This window comes from Silurus aristotelis, assembly GCF_946808225.1.
Source record: "Silurus aristotelis genome assembly, chromosome: 13".
NCBI classification, from domain to species: Eukaryota; Metazoa; Chordata; class Actinopteri; order Siluriformes; family Siluridae; genus Silurus; species Silurus aristotelis.
In genome coordinates, this window is record NC_139586.1 from 27,645,892 (window position 1) to 27,668,217 (window position 22,326).

The following is a 22,326-nucleotide window of genomic DNA, read 5'->3' on the forward strand; positions in this document are numbered from 1 at the left end:
CATTTCGGCTGATGTGGGTGAGGTGAGGTGAGGAGGCCGGGGGTGCAGACAGTGTTGACATTGATCAGTAGCATTGAAGATGAAGCTCTATAGCAGGAAATCTTCCACCCCATCCCATGCAATTCATATTTTCATGGAGCTGGAACAGGTTTGGGTCTCCAAGCTCAAGTGAAGGATGCATGTACCTGTATCAAAAGACACTCATCCCATTTGCTCAAGCAACTTCTAACTGATTCCAAGGTGAGGTTTCCAGAGGTTCTGGATTGCTAAACCGAATACTATTTCAAATAAAAGAAATGCCATGTTAGATGTTTAACAACCTCCTCAGTTTCTGCTGAAAAAAACCTCCAAGAGACTGAACTACTCTGGTATATCAGATAGACATCACCTCATCCCACCTCGACTCCACGTTGGATTATTAGGAATATATTTAATATACTGAATTATCAAATTTTGTTTGTCGCATACATATTCAATTCAATTCAATTCATTTTTATTTGTATAGCGCTTTTAACAATGAACATTGTCTCAAAGCAGCTTTACACAGATAATGCGGTGATTAAAAATGAATATGTTCTTTATGAGTAAGTTTGTCCCTGATGAGCGAGCCGGTGGCGACTGGCGACTGTGGCAAGGAAAAACTCCCCGAGATGGCATAAGGAAGAAACCTTGAGAGGAACCAGACTCAAGAGGGAACCCATCCTCATCTGGGTTACACCGAATGTCCATTTGTGGCGGGTATACAATGTTGCAGGGTGCAGTGATGATGATCAAAAGCGAAGTGTATTTCTGAGTCAGTGTAGGAGACTGTTGACATCAACTACAGTCCAATCCAGGCAGGCACGGATGAAGTGGGAAGATCCACGGGGGGGAGAGGGGCAGGAACAGTGGTCACTGGAGCCTCAGGAGCATGTTTAACTCGACCGAGAGAGAGAGAGAGAGAGAGAGAGAGAGAGAGAGAGAGAGAGAGAAGTGGGTGACAGGAAGAGAAGGATATGGATTATTAAGTGTACCTATTGTTGCATGAGAGTTAAAGTCACTGTGCAGTTTGGACTCCGGCAAGACTCGCTATAGCAGCATAACTAAAAGGGAGAACCAGAAGGTAACAGAGACATGAGGGATTTTTGGGATAAGAGATGACCCACCACACCACCATCAACAAACCTGAGTGAACACGTGAATGTGAGGGGACGACAGCGTACAAATATCCCAGTTCACCAAACACTCTATATCAATGTTCCCTCCAGATCTGAGCCTTTACCTGAGAAAAAATCTACTGATTAAAGGCTTGACTGAATAAATATGTTTTCAACCTCGACTTAAACACTGAGACTGTGTCTGAGTCCCGAACACTGGTTGGAAGGCTGTTCCATAACTGCGGGGCTTTATAAGAGAAAGATCTGCCCCCTGCTGTAATCTTCATTATTGGAGGAACCAACAGATAGCCTGCACCTTTTGATCTAAGTAGGCGTGGAGGATCATACTGGTACAGAAGTTCACTCAGATACGGTGGTGCGAGACCATTAAGTGCTTTATATGTCAGTAGTAGAATATTATAATCAATGCGAGATTTGATTGGGAGCCAGTGTAGACTGATTAATACAGGGGTGATGTGGTCATATTTCCTAGATCTAGTGAGGACTCTTGCTGCTGCATTCTGAACTAACTGAAGCTTATTTATGCACCTACTCGCACACCCAGACAGTAAAGCGTTACAGTAGTCTAATCTAGAAGTAACAAAAGCATGAACTAGTTTTTCTGCATCCTGTAACGACATCATATTTCTAATTTTAGCAATTCATAAAAAAATGTAGTGAAATGCTTTTTACGGCTGTCCGACAAATAGAAATATATAATAAAAATATATAGAAAAATAAATAATGGGTATGATATATCCATATATGGAAAACAGATATATATATATATATATATATATATATATATATATATATATATATATATATATATATATATATATATATATATATATATATATATCAAATTAATTGCATATTATTAACTTTAGATGGTTAAGAAGCTGCTCATTGTTGTATAATCACCAGGAGTAGCAGATTGAGTTCTCATCAATAATTGAAAGTGAAATTCTCATTAGAAATTTAAGACCCGCGCGTTACGCATGTCCAAAAAAAGAGGACAAGGTGAGGGGGTTTGGAGACCATTTCTTTAAGCTCCTTTAGTTCTGAATGCTCTGTGTCTATCCTAAACGTTCACACTAGACTGTTAGATAGTGTATATATATATATATATATATCTGAATGCCCTGTTTGGGAATGGTTCTGTGGAGGCGCATGGAACAATGCGCGCTTTGCGCTCAGCCCCGTGAATCGGATTGGAGTTGCGTGGAAACGCATGTGGGTGCGCCCATGGTAACAAACTTTATTACCGTCCACTCGGACTGGGCATTGTTGTGCTAAAGCCGGACCAGGCTAGCAGTCTGTAACATTTCCTCCAGACAATTTTTGGTCATTATGGTATTTATCTGTAACCTACAAATCTAAAGCCGACATGTCTGCGTGTGTAAAGTCGGGTCCGTCACCTCCTGCTGTACCAAAGCCTGAGAGCCGGAGGTCCAAGAGACTGAACCACTTTGGTGTGTCTTCAGTGGAAGAAGGCAACTGTAAGTAACCCGCTTTTATACAAAGTGTGAATTTTGACTTTTTTTTTTTTTTATCCTTTCATTTCACTCTTCCGTCTCAATTTCTATTCAGAGACCCTCCAACTGCTGACCAACATTTTAGATTTTCAAGATTTTGTCACAAACGTGGTTACATACAGAATACAACTTGCATTAAAATGTAAACCTGATCAGAAAATTGTGCATTAAACTATAAATAGTAAATTACAGGAAAGTTTTGAAAATATTCATTCATTTATTTTCTCCCGCTTATCCGTAATTCGGGTCGCGGGGGCAGCAGTCTAAGCAGGCCCCTGCCTGCTGTCCAATCCTCACAGCACCGTCCCTTACGGTCCCTCCTGCAGGTGGTGAGCCCACGGGAAGGCGGCCCCACGTCACTCCAAAGTCACGGACCTTGATATTTCCCTCGTAAGGGACCCCCGGAGCATAGAGGGGTAAGGGCCTTGCTCAAGGGCCCAAGAGTGGCAGCTTGGCGATACCGGGGCTTGAACCCCCGACCTTCCGATCGGCAACCCAGCGCCTTAACCGCTGGAGCCACCACTCCCCCCAATTTTGAAAATGTATTAGAAAAAAATATATTTATTCATTAGCCGGCATTCAGAAGTAAACTATTACATTAGTGTGCAAAGGTTTAAGCAGTTGTGTGGGAAAATGCTGAAAGTAATATAATATATAAATAAATATTTTAACTGTACATTATCAATGTATAAAATACAACGTGAGCAAACAAGAACAATGTAAATAAAATTAATATTTGGTGCGACTTTGCACTGTTTTGCTTTCAATTCTTACACTTGCACACGTTTGTATACTTTCATTAAGTGGGGGGTTTTGTAAGATCAGTGTCAGATGGATGATTAACACGTTATACCAAGCAGGTGATGATCAATTTCATATGTATTTTGAAGAAACACAGTCAGTAAAACAGAAACAGCTGTGTAGGAGCTTCAAACTGGGCCAAAATCTGCTGCTACTATAGTGAGGTGTAGAAGAGTTACATGTCACAGGTCCTTCACCATGGCAAGACTGAACACAGACAGAACTGAAGACACAGGGAGGTTCTACTGCAACAACAAGGTCTCTTCCAAACAAAGATCTCAAAGCAGACTAGGTTTTTAAGATGTGCGGTTCAGAAAACGGGTGATTACGCAATGGTCGGCCAAGGAAACTGAATGCAGTGGATGAAAGACACATCAAGCTTACTTCTCTGCCGCGTCAGAAGATATAAAGCAGTGCCATCAGCAAAGAACTGGTGGAAGCCAGTGGGACTATCTGGCCAAAAATTATCTTCATCAAAGAATTATGGCTAAAAAAACACAGTCCAAAATGGAAACAAGGCTAAGTGAAATAGGAACTGTGGTGTAGAAAAATCGTAGGAGGTGCTCTGGACTAATGAGTCAAAATCAGAAATATCTGGATTTAGCTGGAGATCTAAGGAGATAGTTACCAAAGAATTGAAGAGCAGTACAATAATGAGTGTCGACAATCAACATTTCTGCAAAAGGAGTTAGAGATTTGGATTTATGATCCCCAATGCTGAGAATACAAAACCATTTTTATCCATCATGCCGTACCATCAAGGAAGCTTCTGATTGGCCCCTAATTAATTCTGCAGCAGGACAACAACCCCAATCTGAACATTAAGGAGTCTGTCTGGGATTATATGAAGAGACAGAATGATTTGAGGCAGTCTATATTCACCGAAGATCTGCAGTTTGTTCTCCTTGCAACAATCTACCTGCTGAGTTCCTTCAAAAACTGTGTGTAGGTGTATAACAAACAGCAAGAACAATTGATGATGTTTGGCAGGCAAACTGTGTTCTTACTAAATATTGCTTTGATTTGGATTTTTCTTCTGTTCATTTTCTTTCCAATTTGTTAAGTGATAAAGATAAACATTCAGTAATTTTTCAAACCTTCCTAAATCTTTTACACGGTACTGTATATCCTTCACTCTATCTCAGAGTCTGGTCTACATCACCTCATCCCAATCCTACTGATTTTTCTAGCTGGTGCCTAGAGCCACTGCATGGACAGGAACCAATCTACATTCAAATCAATCACAAACACCAGTTAGTGAGCACTTCTCCTTTGCTGAGATCATCCATCCACCTCACAGGTGTGGCAGATCAGGATGCTGATTAGACAGCATGATTATTGCACAGGTGTGTGCCTGTATTAATGTGCACACAGCACGATGCCACAGATGTCGCAAGGATACCATCAGTGTAAAACTCTGAGAATTATAGCACTTTTTTAATGAAAAACAAAAGAAACAGGGACAAAAGTTGTTGTGTTTGGAAGAGGTATATTTGAAGATAGCAAGTGTTTAGGGCATCCAGGGTAAATTCATTCCACCATTTTGGTGGCAGAACAGAGAAGAGTCTAGGTGTACACTGGCGATCAAAATTAGAGAACAATTTATAAACAATTCTGAAATAATGTCATCTTCACTGCTCAACAGTTGAAGGAGTTTTTGTCGTGTCTATACCATGCTACCAGAACACCTTTTCCACAAAATAACTAAGGCATGTAAAAAAACATTATTTTGCAGAAAACACACTGATCAAAATTAGAGAACAACAATGACTGTAGCATGGAAAAAGATTACAACAAAATTTTTCTAAAGGTTACAACAGTCAGCAATTAGTAGGAAGTGTACAGGCCTCTGCTCTGAATGACTTCAGCACATCTGCGGCCACAGGACAGCACCAGTCTCTCACACTGCTCTGGTGTGATTTTAGTCCACTCTTCTTCCAGTCTCCTCCACAGTTCGGTGACTGTAGTGGGTTTCTTGGCCATAACTTTGTCACCAAGGATTTTCCAGAGGTTCTCTATTGGGTTGAGATCAGGACTCTGGGCAGGCCATGTCATTATTTTAATGTTTTCAGTTTCAAGGAACTGCTTTGCCCGTTTTGCTGTGTGACATGGAGTGTTGTCCTGCATGAACACTGCGGGCTGATTGGGTGATGAACGCATGGAAGGAACCATATGTTGTTGAAGAAGGTTCTGATAAACATTTGCATTCACTCTGCCATGTAGCTGTATAAGAGGCCCAACTCCTGCTGCAGAAAACATGCCCCAAACCATCACACTTCCTCCTCCACTTTTCACTGACTTCTTTACACACTTTGGGTTCAGTCTTTCTCCAGTTTGTCACCGAACAAAATGTTTCCCATCAGACCCAAATAAATTAAACTTGCTTTCATCAATGAAGTGAACTTTGGACCAGTTCTCCTCTGTCCACACAACATGCTCCTCAGCAAAGCTTAGTCTAGCCTTTTGATACTTTCTGCTAATGAGAGGTTTGGTCACTGCAGAGTGGCTTTCAGTCCAAATGCTCTTAAACGTCGAGACACTGTATGACGAGACAGATCCTTACCCTGAACTAGTGAGCAATTCCAGCTGCAGTGTGGAAACGATTGCCCATTGAGATCCTCCGCAGTATCCTGTCCTCTCTTGTATTTGTCTTCCGTGGACGACCAGCCTTCTTAGCGGACTTGAATGAGTTTGTGATGTTGTAAAGATTCAAAATTCTTGAAATCACAGATTTGGAATGACCAACTTGTCTTGCTATGGCTGATAGGGTCATCCCTTTGGCCTTCATCTGGACAACCTGCTGCTGGAGGCTTTCAGTCACTTTAGAACGGCCCACCATCTTGCAGAGTCAGTGAAACTGGAAGTTAGGCTGCCAGTTAAATAGGGGTTGACAGATAATCAAGGAAATTAACACCAGGTACCAGATTAACACCAATAACTGGGAGGTATCTGAAAGTGTTCTCTAATTTTGAGCAGTGTGTTTTCTGCAAAATAATGTTTTTTTTTGGAAATGTTATTTTGTGGAAAAGGTGTTCTGGTAGCATGGTATAGACAGGACAAAAACTCCTTCAACTGTTGAGCAGTGAAGATGACATTATTTCAGAATTGTTCAATTGTTTATAGGTTGTTCTCTAATTTTGATTGCCCGTGTATATCTACTTCTTACCATAAGAGCAGTAGAAGCAGACGAGCAGTGCTAGAAGAGTCGTAGAAACCAGTCCATATTCACACACTATAGAAATCACACAGCTATGCGGTTAGTTAATTTGACCCCACCCCCAAACTTTTCATGCTAATCCTGGCATTTAGGATGTATTTATTCAATGTGATCACTAAACACTACCCTTGTATAATATCAGCCCATTTTTGAGAGACATTTCAGCCTGAATCTTCAAAAATGTCAAATACCTAATATATGGATTTCTTCACATTTTTATATTTCCATGCATGTGCAGTGGTGTCTGAGCTTCCCGAAGTAAAAGACAGATCATCAGTAAACGAAGGAGTTCAAATGCCATACGACTTCATACCGAATGAGCTTCTCTCCAATCTCACCTCAACCTTCAGCCCACATGGCGGACCTCATGACAGCAAAAGCCACAAGCACACAAAGGTTCGTAGTCTGTACTTTCTCCCGCACTGGAAGCTCCTGACGGCAGGTCAATTTCCTTGTGTGTGTAAGCATAGTTAGTAATAAAGCTATTTCTGATTCTGATTCCCGAAAAAGATTTCTACATCTAGAATTAGCTAGCAGTGATTTCCCATTACTTTTAAAACTTTCAACGTGAAATTAAAACTTTCAACGTGACGTGCGTTTCTTCACGACATACTTACTTTACTTGGATATATATATAAATATATATTTAAAATATAAAAAGAATAAACTCCACCAACATTTTGTAATCACTACACATTTGTTTTACTGATTCGCCAAGTCTCAAATCAGCACCAAAATCTGCCATGGTGCACACATCCGGCAGTTAAAACCGTCCGTGTGGAAACACACCAAAAATTCCGTTTGGTGTCTTGATGATTTACGGTATTTTAAAACATCATGGTTACTTTAAAAACATTTACCAGAATATTTGAGAATTTCTGAAAATTTATTAGAATATTTAAAACATGAAAAGTATTAATTTGATTATGTCGTGATTGATCATAAGTTAACTTCTGGCAATCATGCGATTAATTGTGATTATTTTTATCAACTGACAGCTCATATATATATATATGTAGTCCCAGAGTTGATACAATGATTCGACTTACGTTTTTTTGATCTTCAATTTTCTTTCTCCTATTTATCACCAAACGGAGCACGTCCCGCTTCACCCTCCACTCGTGACCTAACACTCGTCCATGCACCCACTGCCACATACACATATACTGTAAAGTTTATACATTATGATAGTGTAGTTTGTTAAATCAGTACATTAGTAAATTACTACAGTACACTACCCCATACTGATCACCATTCTTTAAGAATTTCTCAACTCCATATTTTAAAGTTACGATGGGATCATTGGAAAACATTTCCATCGAAGTCAGGGACTGTGTGTGTGTGTGTGTGTGTGTGTGTGTGTGTGTGTGTGTGTATACAGTGCATCTGGGAAGTATTCACAGCGCGTCACTTTTTCATATTTTGTTATGTAACAGCCCTATTCCAAAATGGATAAAATTATTTATTTTCCGCAAAATTCTACAAACAATACCCAATAATGACGATGTACCCTAGAACACGATGGTCACTCTGAAAAAGCTCCAGCGTTTCTAATGTGAGAGAACCTTTCCTAAAGAGAACAACCAGCTCTGCAGCACTCCACCAATCAGGCCTGTACGGTAGAGTGGCCAGACAGAAGCCACTCCTTAGATAAGGTACATGACAGCCCACCTTAAGTTTGCTAAAAGGCACCAGAAGGACTCTCGGAACATGAGAAACAAAGATTAAACTCTTTGTCCTGAATGCCAAACGTCATGTCTGGAGGAAACCAGGCACCGCTAATCACCTTTGCAATACCATCCCTACAGTGTAGCATGGTGGTGGCAGCATCATGCTGTGGGGATGTTTTTCAGTGACAGGAAATGGGAGATTAGTCAGGAAAAGATGAATGCAGCAATGTACAGAGACATCATTGATGAAAACCTGCTCCAGAGGGCTCTGGACTTCAGACTGGGACGACGGTTCATCTTCCAACAGAACAACAACCCTAAGCACACAGTCAAGATAACAAAGAAGTGGCTACTCTACGACTCTGTGAATGTCCTTGAGTGGCCGAGCCAGAGCCCAGACTTGAACCCCGAATAAACATCTTTGATGAGATCTAAAAATGGCTGTGCACCGACACTCCCCATCCAACGTGATGGAGCTTGAGAGGTTCTGCAAAGAAGAATGGGAGAAACTGCCCAAAAAATCCGTGTGCCAAGCTTGAAGCATCAAATTTACAAAGGTGCTTAAACAAAGTATTGCGCAAAGGCTGTGAATACTTACTATGCAAAGATTTCAAACACACTTCTTTCACGTTGTCATTATGGAGTATTGTTTGTAGAATTTTGAGGAAAATAAAGAATTGAATCCATTTTGGAATAAGGCTGTAACATAACAAAAAACTTTTTTTTTTTTTTTTTTTGGTTCAGGTTTGTGAAATACGTGCCCCGGATGCGGTATGGCACCACAGCGCTGGCCGCAAAAAATACCAATACTTTCTCGATCAGCCAACGTCTATGACTGGAGCTGGCAGGTTGATATTTTCTTCACAGCCTCATTAACATATAAAACAATATACAGCACATCTTACCTGGAGTATTCCCTATGTGATGAACTGAAGTGTTGTGTGAACAGGGACATATCGTTTCTGTGTGACGCTTTGGCAGCTCCGAGGGAGCGAATCTCTCTTCCGCCCATGCCTGACAGGACCACCAGGTCTTCGGAAGATGGTCAAAAGGCAAGTCAGGTACGAGAAATACATCTAACCGTAATGAGATCACAAGGTTTATAGTGCGATTTCTTTTAAATCCAGGGTACAAATTCTATTGGGACGTTAATTCCAGAGGAATACCACATCCTGACCAATAAAGGAGTAAAAGCACTGCAGTGTTATGATGAGTAAGTGGATCGAATGGAAACCCACCAGAACATTAATCTGGATTCTGTGTTAGAATAATGTTACATACAACACATTGTGTTACATCTTTTATCTTCTTGTTCGTTTTGTTTTCAGCAAATTTACAGTTCTGTTAGAGGATGAGCAAAAGAGACTCAAGATCTTTCCTTCCATGTGAGTTGGAAATATCTTCGAATGATCTTAAAAACATTTGTCCATCCAAAATTTGTCCATCCTGATTGGTGTAGATTAATGACATTTATGACCTCCATTGATGTGTCTGCTCCAATAATTGTACATTACTGTTACTTCTGTAGTAGTGAATTATGCAGGAACATGTGTGATGGACACTCTTCATAAAACGATTCACCCAGTGGAAACACCTGGACTTGTATGGTTTTTAAAGCAACACACTCAGAAATGTAATACTATGAAGATTTCATTTGACCAATCAAATCTATAAAATTCCAGATGTTCCACTTTATTTTCTGTAATAGATCCTCCCTAAGCATAAAGAACAGCTTTGAACTCTCTCGGCATCTGGACAGTTGGTTTCTCTAAACGTTCAACTGAAATACTTTGTCATGCGTCTTGGAAAACAAGATGTTCTTCACTAGTTGGAGACTTCTTTTATTCTTGTGATGCAGTTCATCCCAGAGCAGTTCAGTAGGATTTAGGTGCGGTGACTGGGCAGGTCGTTCCATTATAGAAATAACTCCAGACGTCTGTTTGCTCTCTAAATAACACAGAACTCAGACGTACACTTCGGATCATTAACTTGCCGTATGGTCCAGACGGAATTGCATAGTGTAAGGAATAGGAGTCATGTTGGTTCAGGACTCCTTTCACTTTCTGGAATAGGTCTCCATCCTTCTCAGCTAAAAAAACAACGTCAAACCATTAAGCTTCCATCTCCATATGTCTCTTTTTTTTTATTCAAGTTAAAGTAAAGAGGTTTGGGCTCTGACATGTTCTTAAGTAAAAAAGTTGCCATTACTACTACCTGTTTTAGTGTCACGCTGGTAACTGGACCCCACATTATATTAATATTAGGGCTGTCAATCGATGAAAATATTTAATCGTGATTAACCGCACGATTGCAATGAGTTAACTCACGATTACTCAACAAAATCGCACATTTTCATCTGTTCTAAATGTACCTTAAATTAATATGTTTCAAGTTTACAATACTCTAATCAACATGGACAAACATGGATGCTTTACGCAAATGTATGTTAGTTATTAGTGAAACCAAACTCAACATAGAGCATGAAGACAAAATTCTTGTAAATGTTTTAAAGCAATTATGGTGTTTTAAATGACGTAAACCATCGCCTTTGCTATGTTTCCACACGGACGTTAATTAAGGTGATACCGGAGAAACTGTACCTCTTCTATGTGAATTGGTTTATTTGAAATTCAAATAAAGCTTTCTGTTTATACATTTATTATGTATGTTGGAAAAGTATTCACTCAGATTTAACTGCTTTATTATAAGATACACAACTTTGTATGGGCCTGTCAAGCAGACAAAAACATGAACATGATGAATAGGACATGTGGCTGTGCATAGGGTGTATTTACTTAAGGGGTGTACTCACTTTTGTGTGTGTGTGTGTGTGTGTGTGTGTGTGTGTGTGTGTGTGTGTGTGTGTGTGTGTGTATATTGGGTCTATGCCCTCCAATGATACATTTATTGTATATTTATATCTTTATACTAGATTTATTTACACACATTTCTATTTGCACTTCTGCAAGGAAGCCTAGTGGTCGTCTGGAGGCAGTGCAGTTGATGAGAGTAATGGATGATATGCTGGAAAAAGCAGGTGCCAATAAAGAATTTGAGGAGGTCAAAGACCTTTCACAGGTATGCATTTCATCCGCATCCCCTTTGTATTTAAGCTGTTCTTTCACAGATGCACCATTTATACCCAATCATCTTACGGACCTGTTGTCAATTAACCTCGTTAGTTGCAAAACGTCTCGGTTAACCGTTAAACGCACTTAGTTTTTACAAACATTTTTGCGACATGCCACCAAATGAAAAAATATGCCATTTTTTTCCCTCCTTAAAATGCTACATTTCCTCAATGTAAACATTTGAATGTTTTTTGTTTTATTGTGAAGAGAATTTGTTTGTGTTGATTTCAAATCAGCGCATTTTGTTTTTCTTTACATTTTACACCCAACTTCTTTTTTTAGGAATTGGGGTTTGAAAATAAAACCGGCACAATGGTTTTTTTCTTTGGGTTTGCTACAGATACAGGGTCTGCTAGATGTGGTCAAAGTGGAGCAGAACATCTACAACATCGTATTTCACGAGTTAATCCGGCAAGTGAGCGTGGAGTGTGTCGAGAGGGGCCGACTGCTAGCTAAGCTCAGGTGTGTGCTCCTTCCAATCACTAGGACGTCAGATTTTTGTTCCTTCCTACTACTGGCTAAAAGACCAGACTTTGTCTATGCCTTAGGCACAGGTATGTGTCTCTACTGGACCGAATCCCTCGTCAGCTCATAAGCTTGCACACAGAGACGCTGGCACAGAGAGCTCTGGACCGCCGACTGATCGAAGAAATCATCTGCTTCAAGCAGTCTATTGCACAGCTTCATGAGTAACGTCCTACATTACATCACTCATTAGAAGATGAGATTATACCTTGATTTGTCCCACAGTGGACAATGTCCATGTTACAGCAGCAAAAATATACAAAAAAACCAACAATTATAGTAGGTACACTATCAAACAAACACAGTCCATTGGTAATATTGCAGTTTATATTGTTGTTATTGCACATATTGTTGTTTCACATTTATTAGAGCACAAAATCTTTTATTGTTATTGAACAGTGTAAAAAAAAAATTTGTGTTCCCAAATCATCATTGTTTCACCAATGTTCCGTCTGAGTCTGTGGAACACGAAGAACGTTCTCCGAAGTGCGAATGGAGCGATCGCTTCTCTCTCCTTCATATTTCTTCGCTTTTGATATGGTCTTTTCTTATTCTGATAATCGAGAGAGCTGAATCAGCTGAAGGAGCATGATGAGCATGTGTCCAAGCAGGCTGAAAAGGCCCAGGAGGAGCTTTCTAAAGCACTGAAGCAATCACAGCTGGACTTCGAGTGAGTAAACGTGTCTGTCAGTACACCATGGTATTACGTTATATGGACAAAAGTATTGGGGCAGCACCTGGAATTTCCAGACAAATGTGGTTCTTCTGCAAAATTTTAGCAATGACTTGGAGGCATCACTTCATCTAGGAGATCCAAACCTGTTCCAGCATAGAGATGCACAAAGCTAGCTAGATTAAGATACGCTTTACATGGGTTTGATGTGTGTGGAAGATCTAATTCTATAGCACTCTGTCCTCAACCCAACTGCACTCCAGGCCTTCTCACCTCACCTACCGCACCCTTGAGGATCAACGAATGTCCACAAATCTCCACAAAATCTAGTAGAACATCTTTCCAGAAGAATGGAGGTTAATATAAGAGCAAATGGAGGCTAAATATGGAATGGGATGTTCAAAAAGCACATATAAACCATATGTTCAGGTGTCCTCAAACTTTTATCTGTATATTGTAGGCTTATGCAGTAGTATTTAGGAATTTCACTAACTTTAACTTTGATACAGTAAAATGTTTGGCTGTGGATGACATGCAGGTTTCCTTTCCAGCATCGTTGGCGAGTACCACAATCTATATGAACTGCAGCGGCAAAGACTGGAGAGACAAGTAGTCGTACTGACTGAAGAGAAGGATTTATGGAGCAAGGTCACCTATAGCATCGCTCTCAAGGTCTGATCATTTTGAGCACATTCTAGACATCTGGTTCACTTCTGAAGCTTTTAAATTCATAAATGAATCATTGAATGATCGAAAGAAAGTATGGTACTGACTTTGCTTGGAATGTTCTCTCACTTGGTCCTCACTCTATATCAATGCTTGAGAGCATTTTCTAGATCAGGTGTGCCCAATACGTCTATAGCGATCAACCAGTAGACTCAAGGTAGACTGTGTGCGATAAAAAAAAAAGGTGTTAGTCCATCATCTATCCTCCCTGTTCCATTTGCCAGTTGATTGACGTCCAGTGCGGCCAGTCTGAGATCTCTTCAGACACACCAGGAATGATGTGCTCGAAACAAGAAAAAGAGTCAAGCATTGGAGGATTTAAGCGAGTTAGACAAATAGTCAAGTCAAAGTTCATTTCTATTGCGCTTTTAACAACAGACATTGTCTCAAAGCAGCTTTACAGAACTTAACAGTGAAGGTGAATAATGTGTATTTATCCCTGATGAGCAGCCGTAGCCACTGTGGCAAGGAAAAACTCCCTTAGATGTTATGAGGAAGAAACCTTGAGAGGAACCAGACTCAAGACAAATTGTGGTCAGTATCTATCAAAATTGGTCCAAGAAAGGAGCAAACCCAAACCCAAAATTCGACATGACTGCGGATAAAAAGCCCCACTTCACCCTGTCGAAAGCATTTTTTTAACGTCTAAGGATATAGCTACAATCGGCGTGTTCTCTGAAGAGAGAAGTGAATTAACCTTCCAACATGCTGACCTTCCCCTGATGAAGCCCACTTGGTCCTTGTGAATTATACTTGGTAGACCCTTTTCCAACAGTGAAGCCATAATATTTGCCCACATGTTATAGTCCACATTGATGAGGCTTACTGGTCTAAGAAGTGTCAGTTAAATCTCTATCCTTTTTAGGGGTTTCAGTGTTTCAGTGTTTGGGCAAAGCATCAGTTTCACACACCTCTGTATGTCAACATTCTTTTTGTAGTATTCTGTCGGAAATCTATCTGTCCCTGGCAATCTGTGTCTGAATTTATTTTTATTATCTAAATCAGAACTTTGTTTTCAGGTTATTAAGTTAAACAACCTGCAGGTGGTCCGCAGACTTCACATTAGTGAGCAGGCATGGATCAAAACTGCAGAGCATTTCACCAACTTCCTGTCAGCGAAGGTACAAACGCCGTTTTGCAACGATTACAGCCAATAACAGTATCTGGGTCTGACAGACCGCCATGTTATAATAAACACACCAGGATTCCGAGGACCTGGAACGCCTCGTGCACCTGACAGACCAGTGGAAAGAGCGACTGGGCGGTTTCATGAAGAACCTCAGAGAGACTGACAAAAACCAGTGTGAAGCGATCAGGTCCGTCCAGCAAGGCCTTGTCCGGTGGCACGAGTTCTGTGAGAGTAACATGAGGTAAAGAAGATCTACATTATTTTGACTTGATTTCAATTTCATTTCATGTCAATTTCTAACTATTTTCTAGGAGCCCTGATGTCAAATTTGAAAAGAATTTGGAGGAGGAGTTGTTGAAAGACTTGAGCCAATGGTCAATGGTTAGAAATTTCTTCTAATTTCTTCTGGAAACTTCTTCTACTTATTCTTTTAATCCTTTAATGTCATGGAATGAGTTTTTCTTTCTCCTTTCCATCTGTCCATAGGTGTTAACCATGCAGTGTGAGCGTTATGGCGGAGAAGACCTTCTCTCTGGTCAAGAAACTCTCCGCACGCTAGGGCAGCTGCAGGATTCGTGGGTGGAGGTGTGTATGCAGATGTTCAAGAGACATCCAGGATTGGATGGAGAGACTCCTAAGGGCCAGGAGAACATGAGAGAACTGAGCCGTGCTATCGCTGAGCTTCTCACGCAGCTGGGGGTCCGTATCAACGGAGAGAGTGGTGAGAGGTTCCTTTGTTTGCAATTTATCACCATGTTCAGAAATTCAGGTATAAACCATATATTTAATAGGGGTGTAACGGTACAGGTATTGATACCGAACCATTTCGAGACAAAATGTTCGGGTCATGTGTACCAAATAATCCATGTTTTAAAAGGAGAAAATCCGGACAATATCAATGGAGCGAATGAATGAATAAAGGAGGGAAGGGAGGAAGGAATTTATTCATAAATAAAGAAATTGAATAAATAACAAATCTGCATTTAAGAAACACCCCAGATAGAAATGTAATTAAAGTATGCTGAAATTAAACATTAAATCTAAAAACAACCCCACATACATCTGTATTACTCAAATTCAGTAAACTATTTAATTAACATTTTTCCAATTATTTCTTTTTATCTAATCAATTTAATTTGTGCCAATTTAATCAATCTAATCAATATAATAAAAAAAATTTATTGTGTAATTTGATATATTTGAGTTGTAGATATTTTCTGTGGGGGAGTGCTGGCTCCAGCGGTTAAGGCGCTGGGTTACCGATCGGAAGGTCGGGGGTTTAAGCCCCGGTATCGCCAAGCTGCCACTCTTGGGCCCTTGAGCAAGGCCCTTAACCTTCTATGCTCCAGGGGACCCTTAAGAGAAAAATAAATCAAGGACCGTGACGTCGGAGCGACGTGGGGCCGCCTTCCTGTGGGCTCACCACCTGCAGGAGGGACTGTAAGGGACCGGCGCAGAGAGGATTGGGCAGCAGTCAAAGGCGGGGGCCTTGACAGCCCAATCCCAGGACACTGAGAAGTGTCTGGGGGAATCTGCTTAGGCTGCTGCCCCCGCGACCCGAATTACGGATAAGCGGGAGAAGATGAATGAATATTTTCAGTTTTATTTAAAATAGTTTTAAATAAAGTGTTTGCAAATGTTAATAATAATAAACAATGTTAATAAAAAATGAACAAGCAATTTTATTATTTTTTTTTAAATTTAATTTAATTTAAATTTTTTGCATTTCCTCGTAACTGTACCGATGTTAAACTGTGACTTAAAATCCAAGGTCTGTACCGAACCGTGAATTTTGTGTATCGTGATTTGGAATAATATCAATACAATAATAGACTAATATAATATGTAGACTAATATAATCCTAATATTCAGACTGTTTTGTGGAAGCATGGACCAGGAATAGAACTGCCGTAACCTGGTATAAGGAAAAAAGTCTGATTGCTTCTTGGAAATTGAAATGTTAAATTTTCAATGTTGAAATTCAACTTCCATTTAATAAAATATTTTCATGTACCTGTAATATTTATGATCATACTCTACTCCTGAATTGCTAATGAGATTTTAATTTGTTTACAGAAAAATGTTGGATTTCGATTGGCTCTTTCGATCGGCTTATATTTGTCGATTCAGCATTTTTCGTAGTTAGCGTTTAGGCTGCTTGTGAAATGTAAAAAAAAAATCATCAGCCAATACAAATGAAATAGTTCTGTGATTTAGTTAACAAAGTGAGACTCATTTACTACCCAGGACCCTCTGTTTCGCTATTTCAGGAATTCATCAACAGATGATCAGTCTAGCTGGAGTAATTGACACCTGGGTTATGAGACTGAGGCCTCTTATTGGACGGCCTGAAAAACTGCATCTCTCCGATTGGTCGAAGCTGGAGAAGGCATTATGGAGCTGCATGAATCTGTGTGAGGAAGCCGTGGAAAACGTGGACAACACCCAGATGGAGAGCGAGAGGATGAAGCGTATGCCGCACAGCAAGTAAGTCGTAACAGGTTTAAGATCAGTACCGCACATTAGAGATTAGAGATACTGATAGCCAATTTGGATCGTACTTGCTGATATTTGATTTATCAACCGATTGTTTTTTATTCCAGTATCCATTTTTAAAAACTAACAAACACAACATAGTACAACATAGTAAAATAGTACATTACAAAAAAATAACTAAACAGTGCTGAATCATGAAAATGTGCTAAAGAAAAGATCTAACAATACGTTAATTAATAAATAAAAATATATAATTAATCGATTATAAACGATCGGCAGAGGTGGCAAAAGTACACACATCCATCACTGAAGTAGAAGTACAGATACTCGTATTAAAAGACTCTGGTAAAAATTCTGTCTGGACTTTTTCACTCAAGTTAAAGAAGTTTGGGTTCTGACATGTACTTCAGTGAAATGTAGCCATTACTACTACCTGTTTTAGTATCACGCTGGTAACTGAACGTCACATCATATTGATATATTAATACCAAAGAGTTTAAAATGTTCTCTAATGAATGTATGTAGGCTGAACATCCACCATATAGAACACAAGCAGAAAAAAAGATGATGGTGATCAGGAATGTCTCTATTCTCTGTCATGTTTACATCACTGACTCCCTCTGTCTCCTTCACGTTACCCCCAGACTTCTTACTGCCTTCTACCTGCTCATTGTTTGCTTTGTAAACTAGTCTACGTCTGTGGTGTGTGAGAGACAGGAAATGATACACCAGCGGTAGATTGAAAAAGCCGAGCAATGACAAGAAACAGGTTGATGGGCGGAAAACGGCGCAGAATGAGTAGAAAAAATATTGTTTATTAAATAGATGAAAACTAAAGTAACGAGTCTGGTTTGAAAATGTAAGAAAGTGGAGATATTTGTGTAAAAAAATTTAATAAGTGAAAGCAAAATAAATAGTGAAGTAAAAGTACTGATACCAGAAAAATCTACTTAAGTGCAGTAACGAAGTATTTGTACTTCATCACTTTCCTCCTCTGACTATCGGTGTTGATTAATCAGACGACCCCACACCAACTTTAAATAATTTCTCACTTGATGTCATTAATCCCTGAGCAATCTTTTTATTTTACATTTACGCCACCTAGCAGACGCGCTTATTTTTACAACTGAGCAGCTATGGGGTTAAGGGCCTTGCTATGGGGCCCAGGAGAAGCAGCTTGGTGTGGCTGAGATTTTAACTCATGACCTTCGTTTTCCAAATTCCAATGCCTTAACCATAATTTACCACCTCCAATCTGCCTCTTTGTCAGGATTGACCCCGATGATGTTCTGAACATGCTGAGGGAGTTCGTCTCCTCGCAAAACCACTTCGTCGACTACACAAACCTGACGCTTTGTGAGGAGGTATTGTACCTGCACCTCTTTTATACGTCTTTATGTATGCTCTGAGCCAGTAGAACATGCCGATGAGCTCATCTTTGATGACCAGGTCAGCTCTATGCACACTCTGCGGACTCGCTGGATGGTGGATCTTCTGATACTGATGGTACCAGATCAGCATGATGCCCAGGAGCTCTCTCGTCCACCGAGTCCTGAATTAAACACCTTTAAGAATGTGTCTTTTCAGAGGTTGGAGGAAGACGCCAGGAATCTTGCACAGAAACTGAACTACTACTCTACATATATTAGAAGGTAATGACCTCTCACTTTCTTGATATGATGGAACGAGTTGCGTTGAGAAAATTTTGGAAAAATAGCCAGCAGCTCAGAACCCTCTGGATCAGCAGCTCAGAGAGTATTTACAGCTATAAAATTTATATTATCGCACTTTTTTCACTTTTTTATATAATCTATATCAATAACACTTTTATAGGGAATAAGGTGTATAAAATAAAAAACAAACAAACGTGTTTAACAAAAATAAAATTTATAACAGAATTCTTAAATCTGTGCTGCTTCTCTGTTAATAACAAATCTGTTTGTTGTAACTACTTGTATTGTTTTTTGTTATTTTATACCCCAATCAGGCATAACATTGTAACATTATAACATTATGAGCAGTGAAGTGAAGAACACTGATTATCTCTTCATCATGGCACCTGTTAGTGGGTGAATATATTTTTATTAGGCAGCAAGTGAACATTTTGTCCTCAAAGTTGACGTGTTAGAAGCAGGAAAAATGGGCAAGTTTCAAAAAATGTGACGTCTAGACGTCTGGGTCGGAGCGTCTCCAAAACTGCAGCTTTCGTGGGATGTTCCTGGTCTGCAGTGGGCAGTATCTACCAAAAGTGCTCCAAGAAGGGAACAGTGGTGAACCGGCGACAGGTTTGTGGGCAGCCGAGGTTCATTAATGCATGCGATCCAACAGCTGAAGTTCATGCTGTTGATGATCGATGGGTCACGACTGTTTAAGCAGCAAAAGGGGACCAACAAAGATCACAGAATTAAAGACAGACATAAAATCATACTTGTGTATCAGCAAGACCACTTAACAACAAAGCTGCTGGTTCACTGAGATCATTGTATTCACCATAAATGACACGCAAACTCCTCATGGTTATTAGGAAATGTGTACAAAAGCCGCCTGACTCTGTATAAACCTGATCTAGAATGCTGAATAAACTGATTGCGAACTACCTGCATGAAATCAACTTCCAGCCAATCAGAATCGAGTATCCTGACCTTCCATGGTAAAATTATTCATATAAAAATCACAACCCCTTCAGGATGTACTGTTCGAGTTTAAATCCAGACCCCATTCTGTGTTTGATTTTCACTCTACAGTTCTTGCCAGGTGATCGTAGAGGAGATGATGCAGAAGAATGTGACTCCAGATGACACAGAAAATGAACTATACCAGCTGAAGAAACTGCAGGTAAAACGTCATCTCTGTTGAGGTCGAATTTGTCATTAAAAAACTATTAAAATATTGCATTTGTACTGGTGAAGATATCATTTTACCGTAGGACCACTATCTGGGATGGATAGTAAGATTCAGCAAATCACATCAAGTTGGCATTTGTATCGCGGTGCATCGTTTTTAACTTGTAGACCGAGGAGTGTCCTGAGAGTCACATAGAATAGAGATTAACATGGCAGAGGTAGAGCTGTGTTTTTCTGGAGACACAACAGTTTTATTTAATCATTTTGCACTACGCAGGTCTGTTTTGTAAAAGGGTCATGTGTTGGAAGTCAGAAGGCACTTAAGTAAATTGATGATTTGCTGTCTGTCTGAACCAAAGAAATCAAATCGGATCGCACTGTATCGTAATGAGGGGGGAATCGTATCATATCGCATCAGTAGCTTCTTCGTACGTATGTTTAATGTGTCGTATTGTTGACTATGCAGCGCATTGTGCAAATTGCATTGGCATCAGTTATGGAGATGTTTATTTTTACTATCTGATGGTATGACGTCATGGCAATCAGATCGATAGCACATTCTTGCGCTTGCATGTGTGTGATGTGTCAGAGGGAGTGCACTGAGTGGGTGGACGTCTGTCAGATCCTGCTCTGTGATTTGAGGGGACGCCGTTCGGAGCTGGAGCTAACCGAGGGAGCTGTGCCCAAGACCATCTCTGACCTCTCCTTATCTTCTGAGCTTGAACCCTCTCAGGTGAGAAGCTCGATGTAATCAGTATCAATTGTTTGTTCAGAGGAGCTGCTGAGAAAATATCGTTTGAAATTTCGACCTTCGGTTATGCACTGGTCTCGTTTCATAATTCCTAAAATCTGAATGAGCTCACGCTGGTTCCAAACAATACAGAGGATTTGATTCGGAAACGACTCATCACAATTCAAAGCGTCTATTTTTTGTATGTCAGTTTGACGTACATGCCAAACCCGAGAAACCATCAGAAGCCAAGGAAGATGAGAAGGCAGCTGGGAGAACAGGAGGCAAACCTCGAAAAACGATTAATCAGGTCAATGACTTTTACTATTAAAAGACATTAATGAACGATTTACAAGAACATCCCACTGAGATGGTACACATAAAAGTTTCTGTTCATTTCGGCGCATGGATCGCTTTCGCTTATTGAAATGAATACTGTTGAAAATACTGTTGAAAATAATGAAAATGTTATTACAAATGCAGGAGATGGAAGACGACGTCACGGACGATAAAAAAAACGGCACAGTCCTGAAGTTTATCGGCCATGATGGCCATATTATCGAACAGACCTTAGGAGAGGAAACTGAGGACATCACTGGGGTCAGTGTTTACGTGCTTCTCAAACCTTTCATGTAAAAACAATTAATTACAGTATGCATTTACACGTGTTTATTGCTGTGTAGACCAGTGATCTTGTGGTGCGCCCACGCTCTGAGAATGCACAGCAGGCTTTTAATGCACTGGCTACTGTGGGGTTTCTTCAGCAGGAGCTACTGTAAGTATAAGAACTATTATATAACTAGTTTCGGTCCACTTAGGGGTGGTAGTAGAGTTAACTCAGTGGTTAGTGGTTGTTAGACTTCTGATCAGAAGGTCATAAGTTCAAATCCCTGGGCCCCTTAGCAAGGCCCCTTAACACCGAACCTGCTCAGTTGTATAAATGAATCAGATATGTTGCTGAATAAAGGTTTTTCCGTATCATAGCTCAGATATAATCAGCTAATAATAATAATAATACCTCGGATATAATCTGCAGTCTGTGTGTGTTTTGTGTATAAGAGCTGTGGAGGCTCGTGCTATCAGTGCTGAGGAGAGGGCTCTAAAGGCAGAGGAAGCCCTCCAGGCAGCTTTAGAGAAGATCCATGATTTAGAGAAACAACAACCTCAACCAAGAACCAGCCTAGAAACCTAAGGTGAGGTGAACATACGCATAAGAATACAGAGGGGGAAAAAAGCTCTGGTTGTTTTGTGCATTTTGATTCTAGTCCTATTTAAAGTTCCTATTGAGCTGTAAACTGGGCTAAAGATTTACATGAGTGGAACATACGAGGTGGTAAAGGTTTTGAGACTCATGGTGATAACTGCTATTCTGACCACGTGCGTAGCAAGTTGGAACAAAAGTCAAGGTCTGCGTGAAACCGGGCAAATCTGCCACAGAGACATTTGACGTGACATACGTTTGAGGCAATCCGAGTGGCACTTCAAGAGAGGAAGAACATCGCTGGAAGACGACGAGAGATCAGGAAGAGCTCTCGTCAATCAAAAAAAAATCTCACAGCAATTTACGTTTCCTTTTTAGCGAAGGAGGACGTTCCTGAACTGAACGAGGTGAACCAGTAGCCCACTCCCAGCCCCAAATCCACTAAAAGCACCAAGAAACGTTAAATCAACAGAAAGCACACAACCTTCTGGGTTTATATATTAACATGAA

At 40.1% G+C, this 22,326-nt stretch overlaps 3 protein-coding genes across 4 annotated transcripts in view; 2 read left to right on the plus strand and 1 right to left on the minus strand.

Annotated features, from left to right (window-relative positions):
• Window positions 1-22,326, minus strand: part of nphs2 (NPHS2 stomatin family member, podocin) — a 64,105-nt gene that overhangs the window by 36,702 nt on the left and 5,077 nt on the right. The window lies entirely within an intron of this gene.
• The window catches only part of rab3b (RAB3B, member RAS oncogene family), a 346,193-nt gene that overhangs the window by 34,175 nt on the left and 289,692 nt on the right, over window positions 1-22,326 (plus strand). The window lies entirely within an intron of this gene.
• axdnd1 (axonemal dynein light chain domain containing 1) lies at window positions 2,260-22,322 on the plus strand. Of its 2 annotated transcripts, none has more exons than XM_083559073.1 (25): window positions 2,260-2,638; window positions 6,931-7,088; window positions 9,107-9,210; window positions 9,312-9,423; window positions 9,490-9,575; window positions 9,691-9,747; window positions 11,332-11,440; window positions 11,834-11,955; window positions 12,042-12,182; window positions 12,584-12,688; window positions 13,243-13,363; window positions 14,437-14,538; window positions 14,621-14,787; window positions 14,858-14,927; window positions 15,033-15,267; window positions 16,817-17,033; window positions 18,313-18,406; window positions 18,492-18,694; window positions 19,787-19,877; window positions 20,475-20,618; window positions 20,827-20,925; window positions 21,099-21,215; window positions 21,299-21,390; window positions 21,675-21,808; window positions 22,195-22,322. In XM_083559073.1, exons 1-24 carry the CDS (start codon window positions 2,527-2,529, stop codon window positions 21,805-21,807), a joined length of 2,991 nt encoding a protein of 996 aa, XP_083415199.1. In that variant the 5' UTR covers window positions 2,260-2,526; the 3' UTR covers window position 21,808; window positions 22,195-22,322. The 2 variants fall into 2 exon arrangements, with proteins under 2 accessions (XP_083415199.1, XP_083415200.1); XM_083559074.1 differs by having other exon boundaries at window positions 2,261-2,638; window positions 9,312-9,414.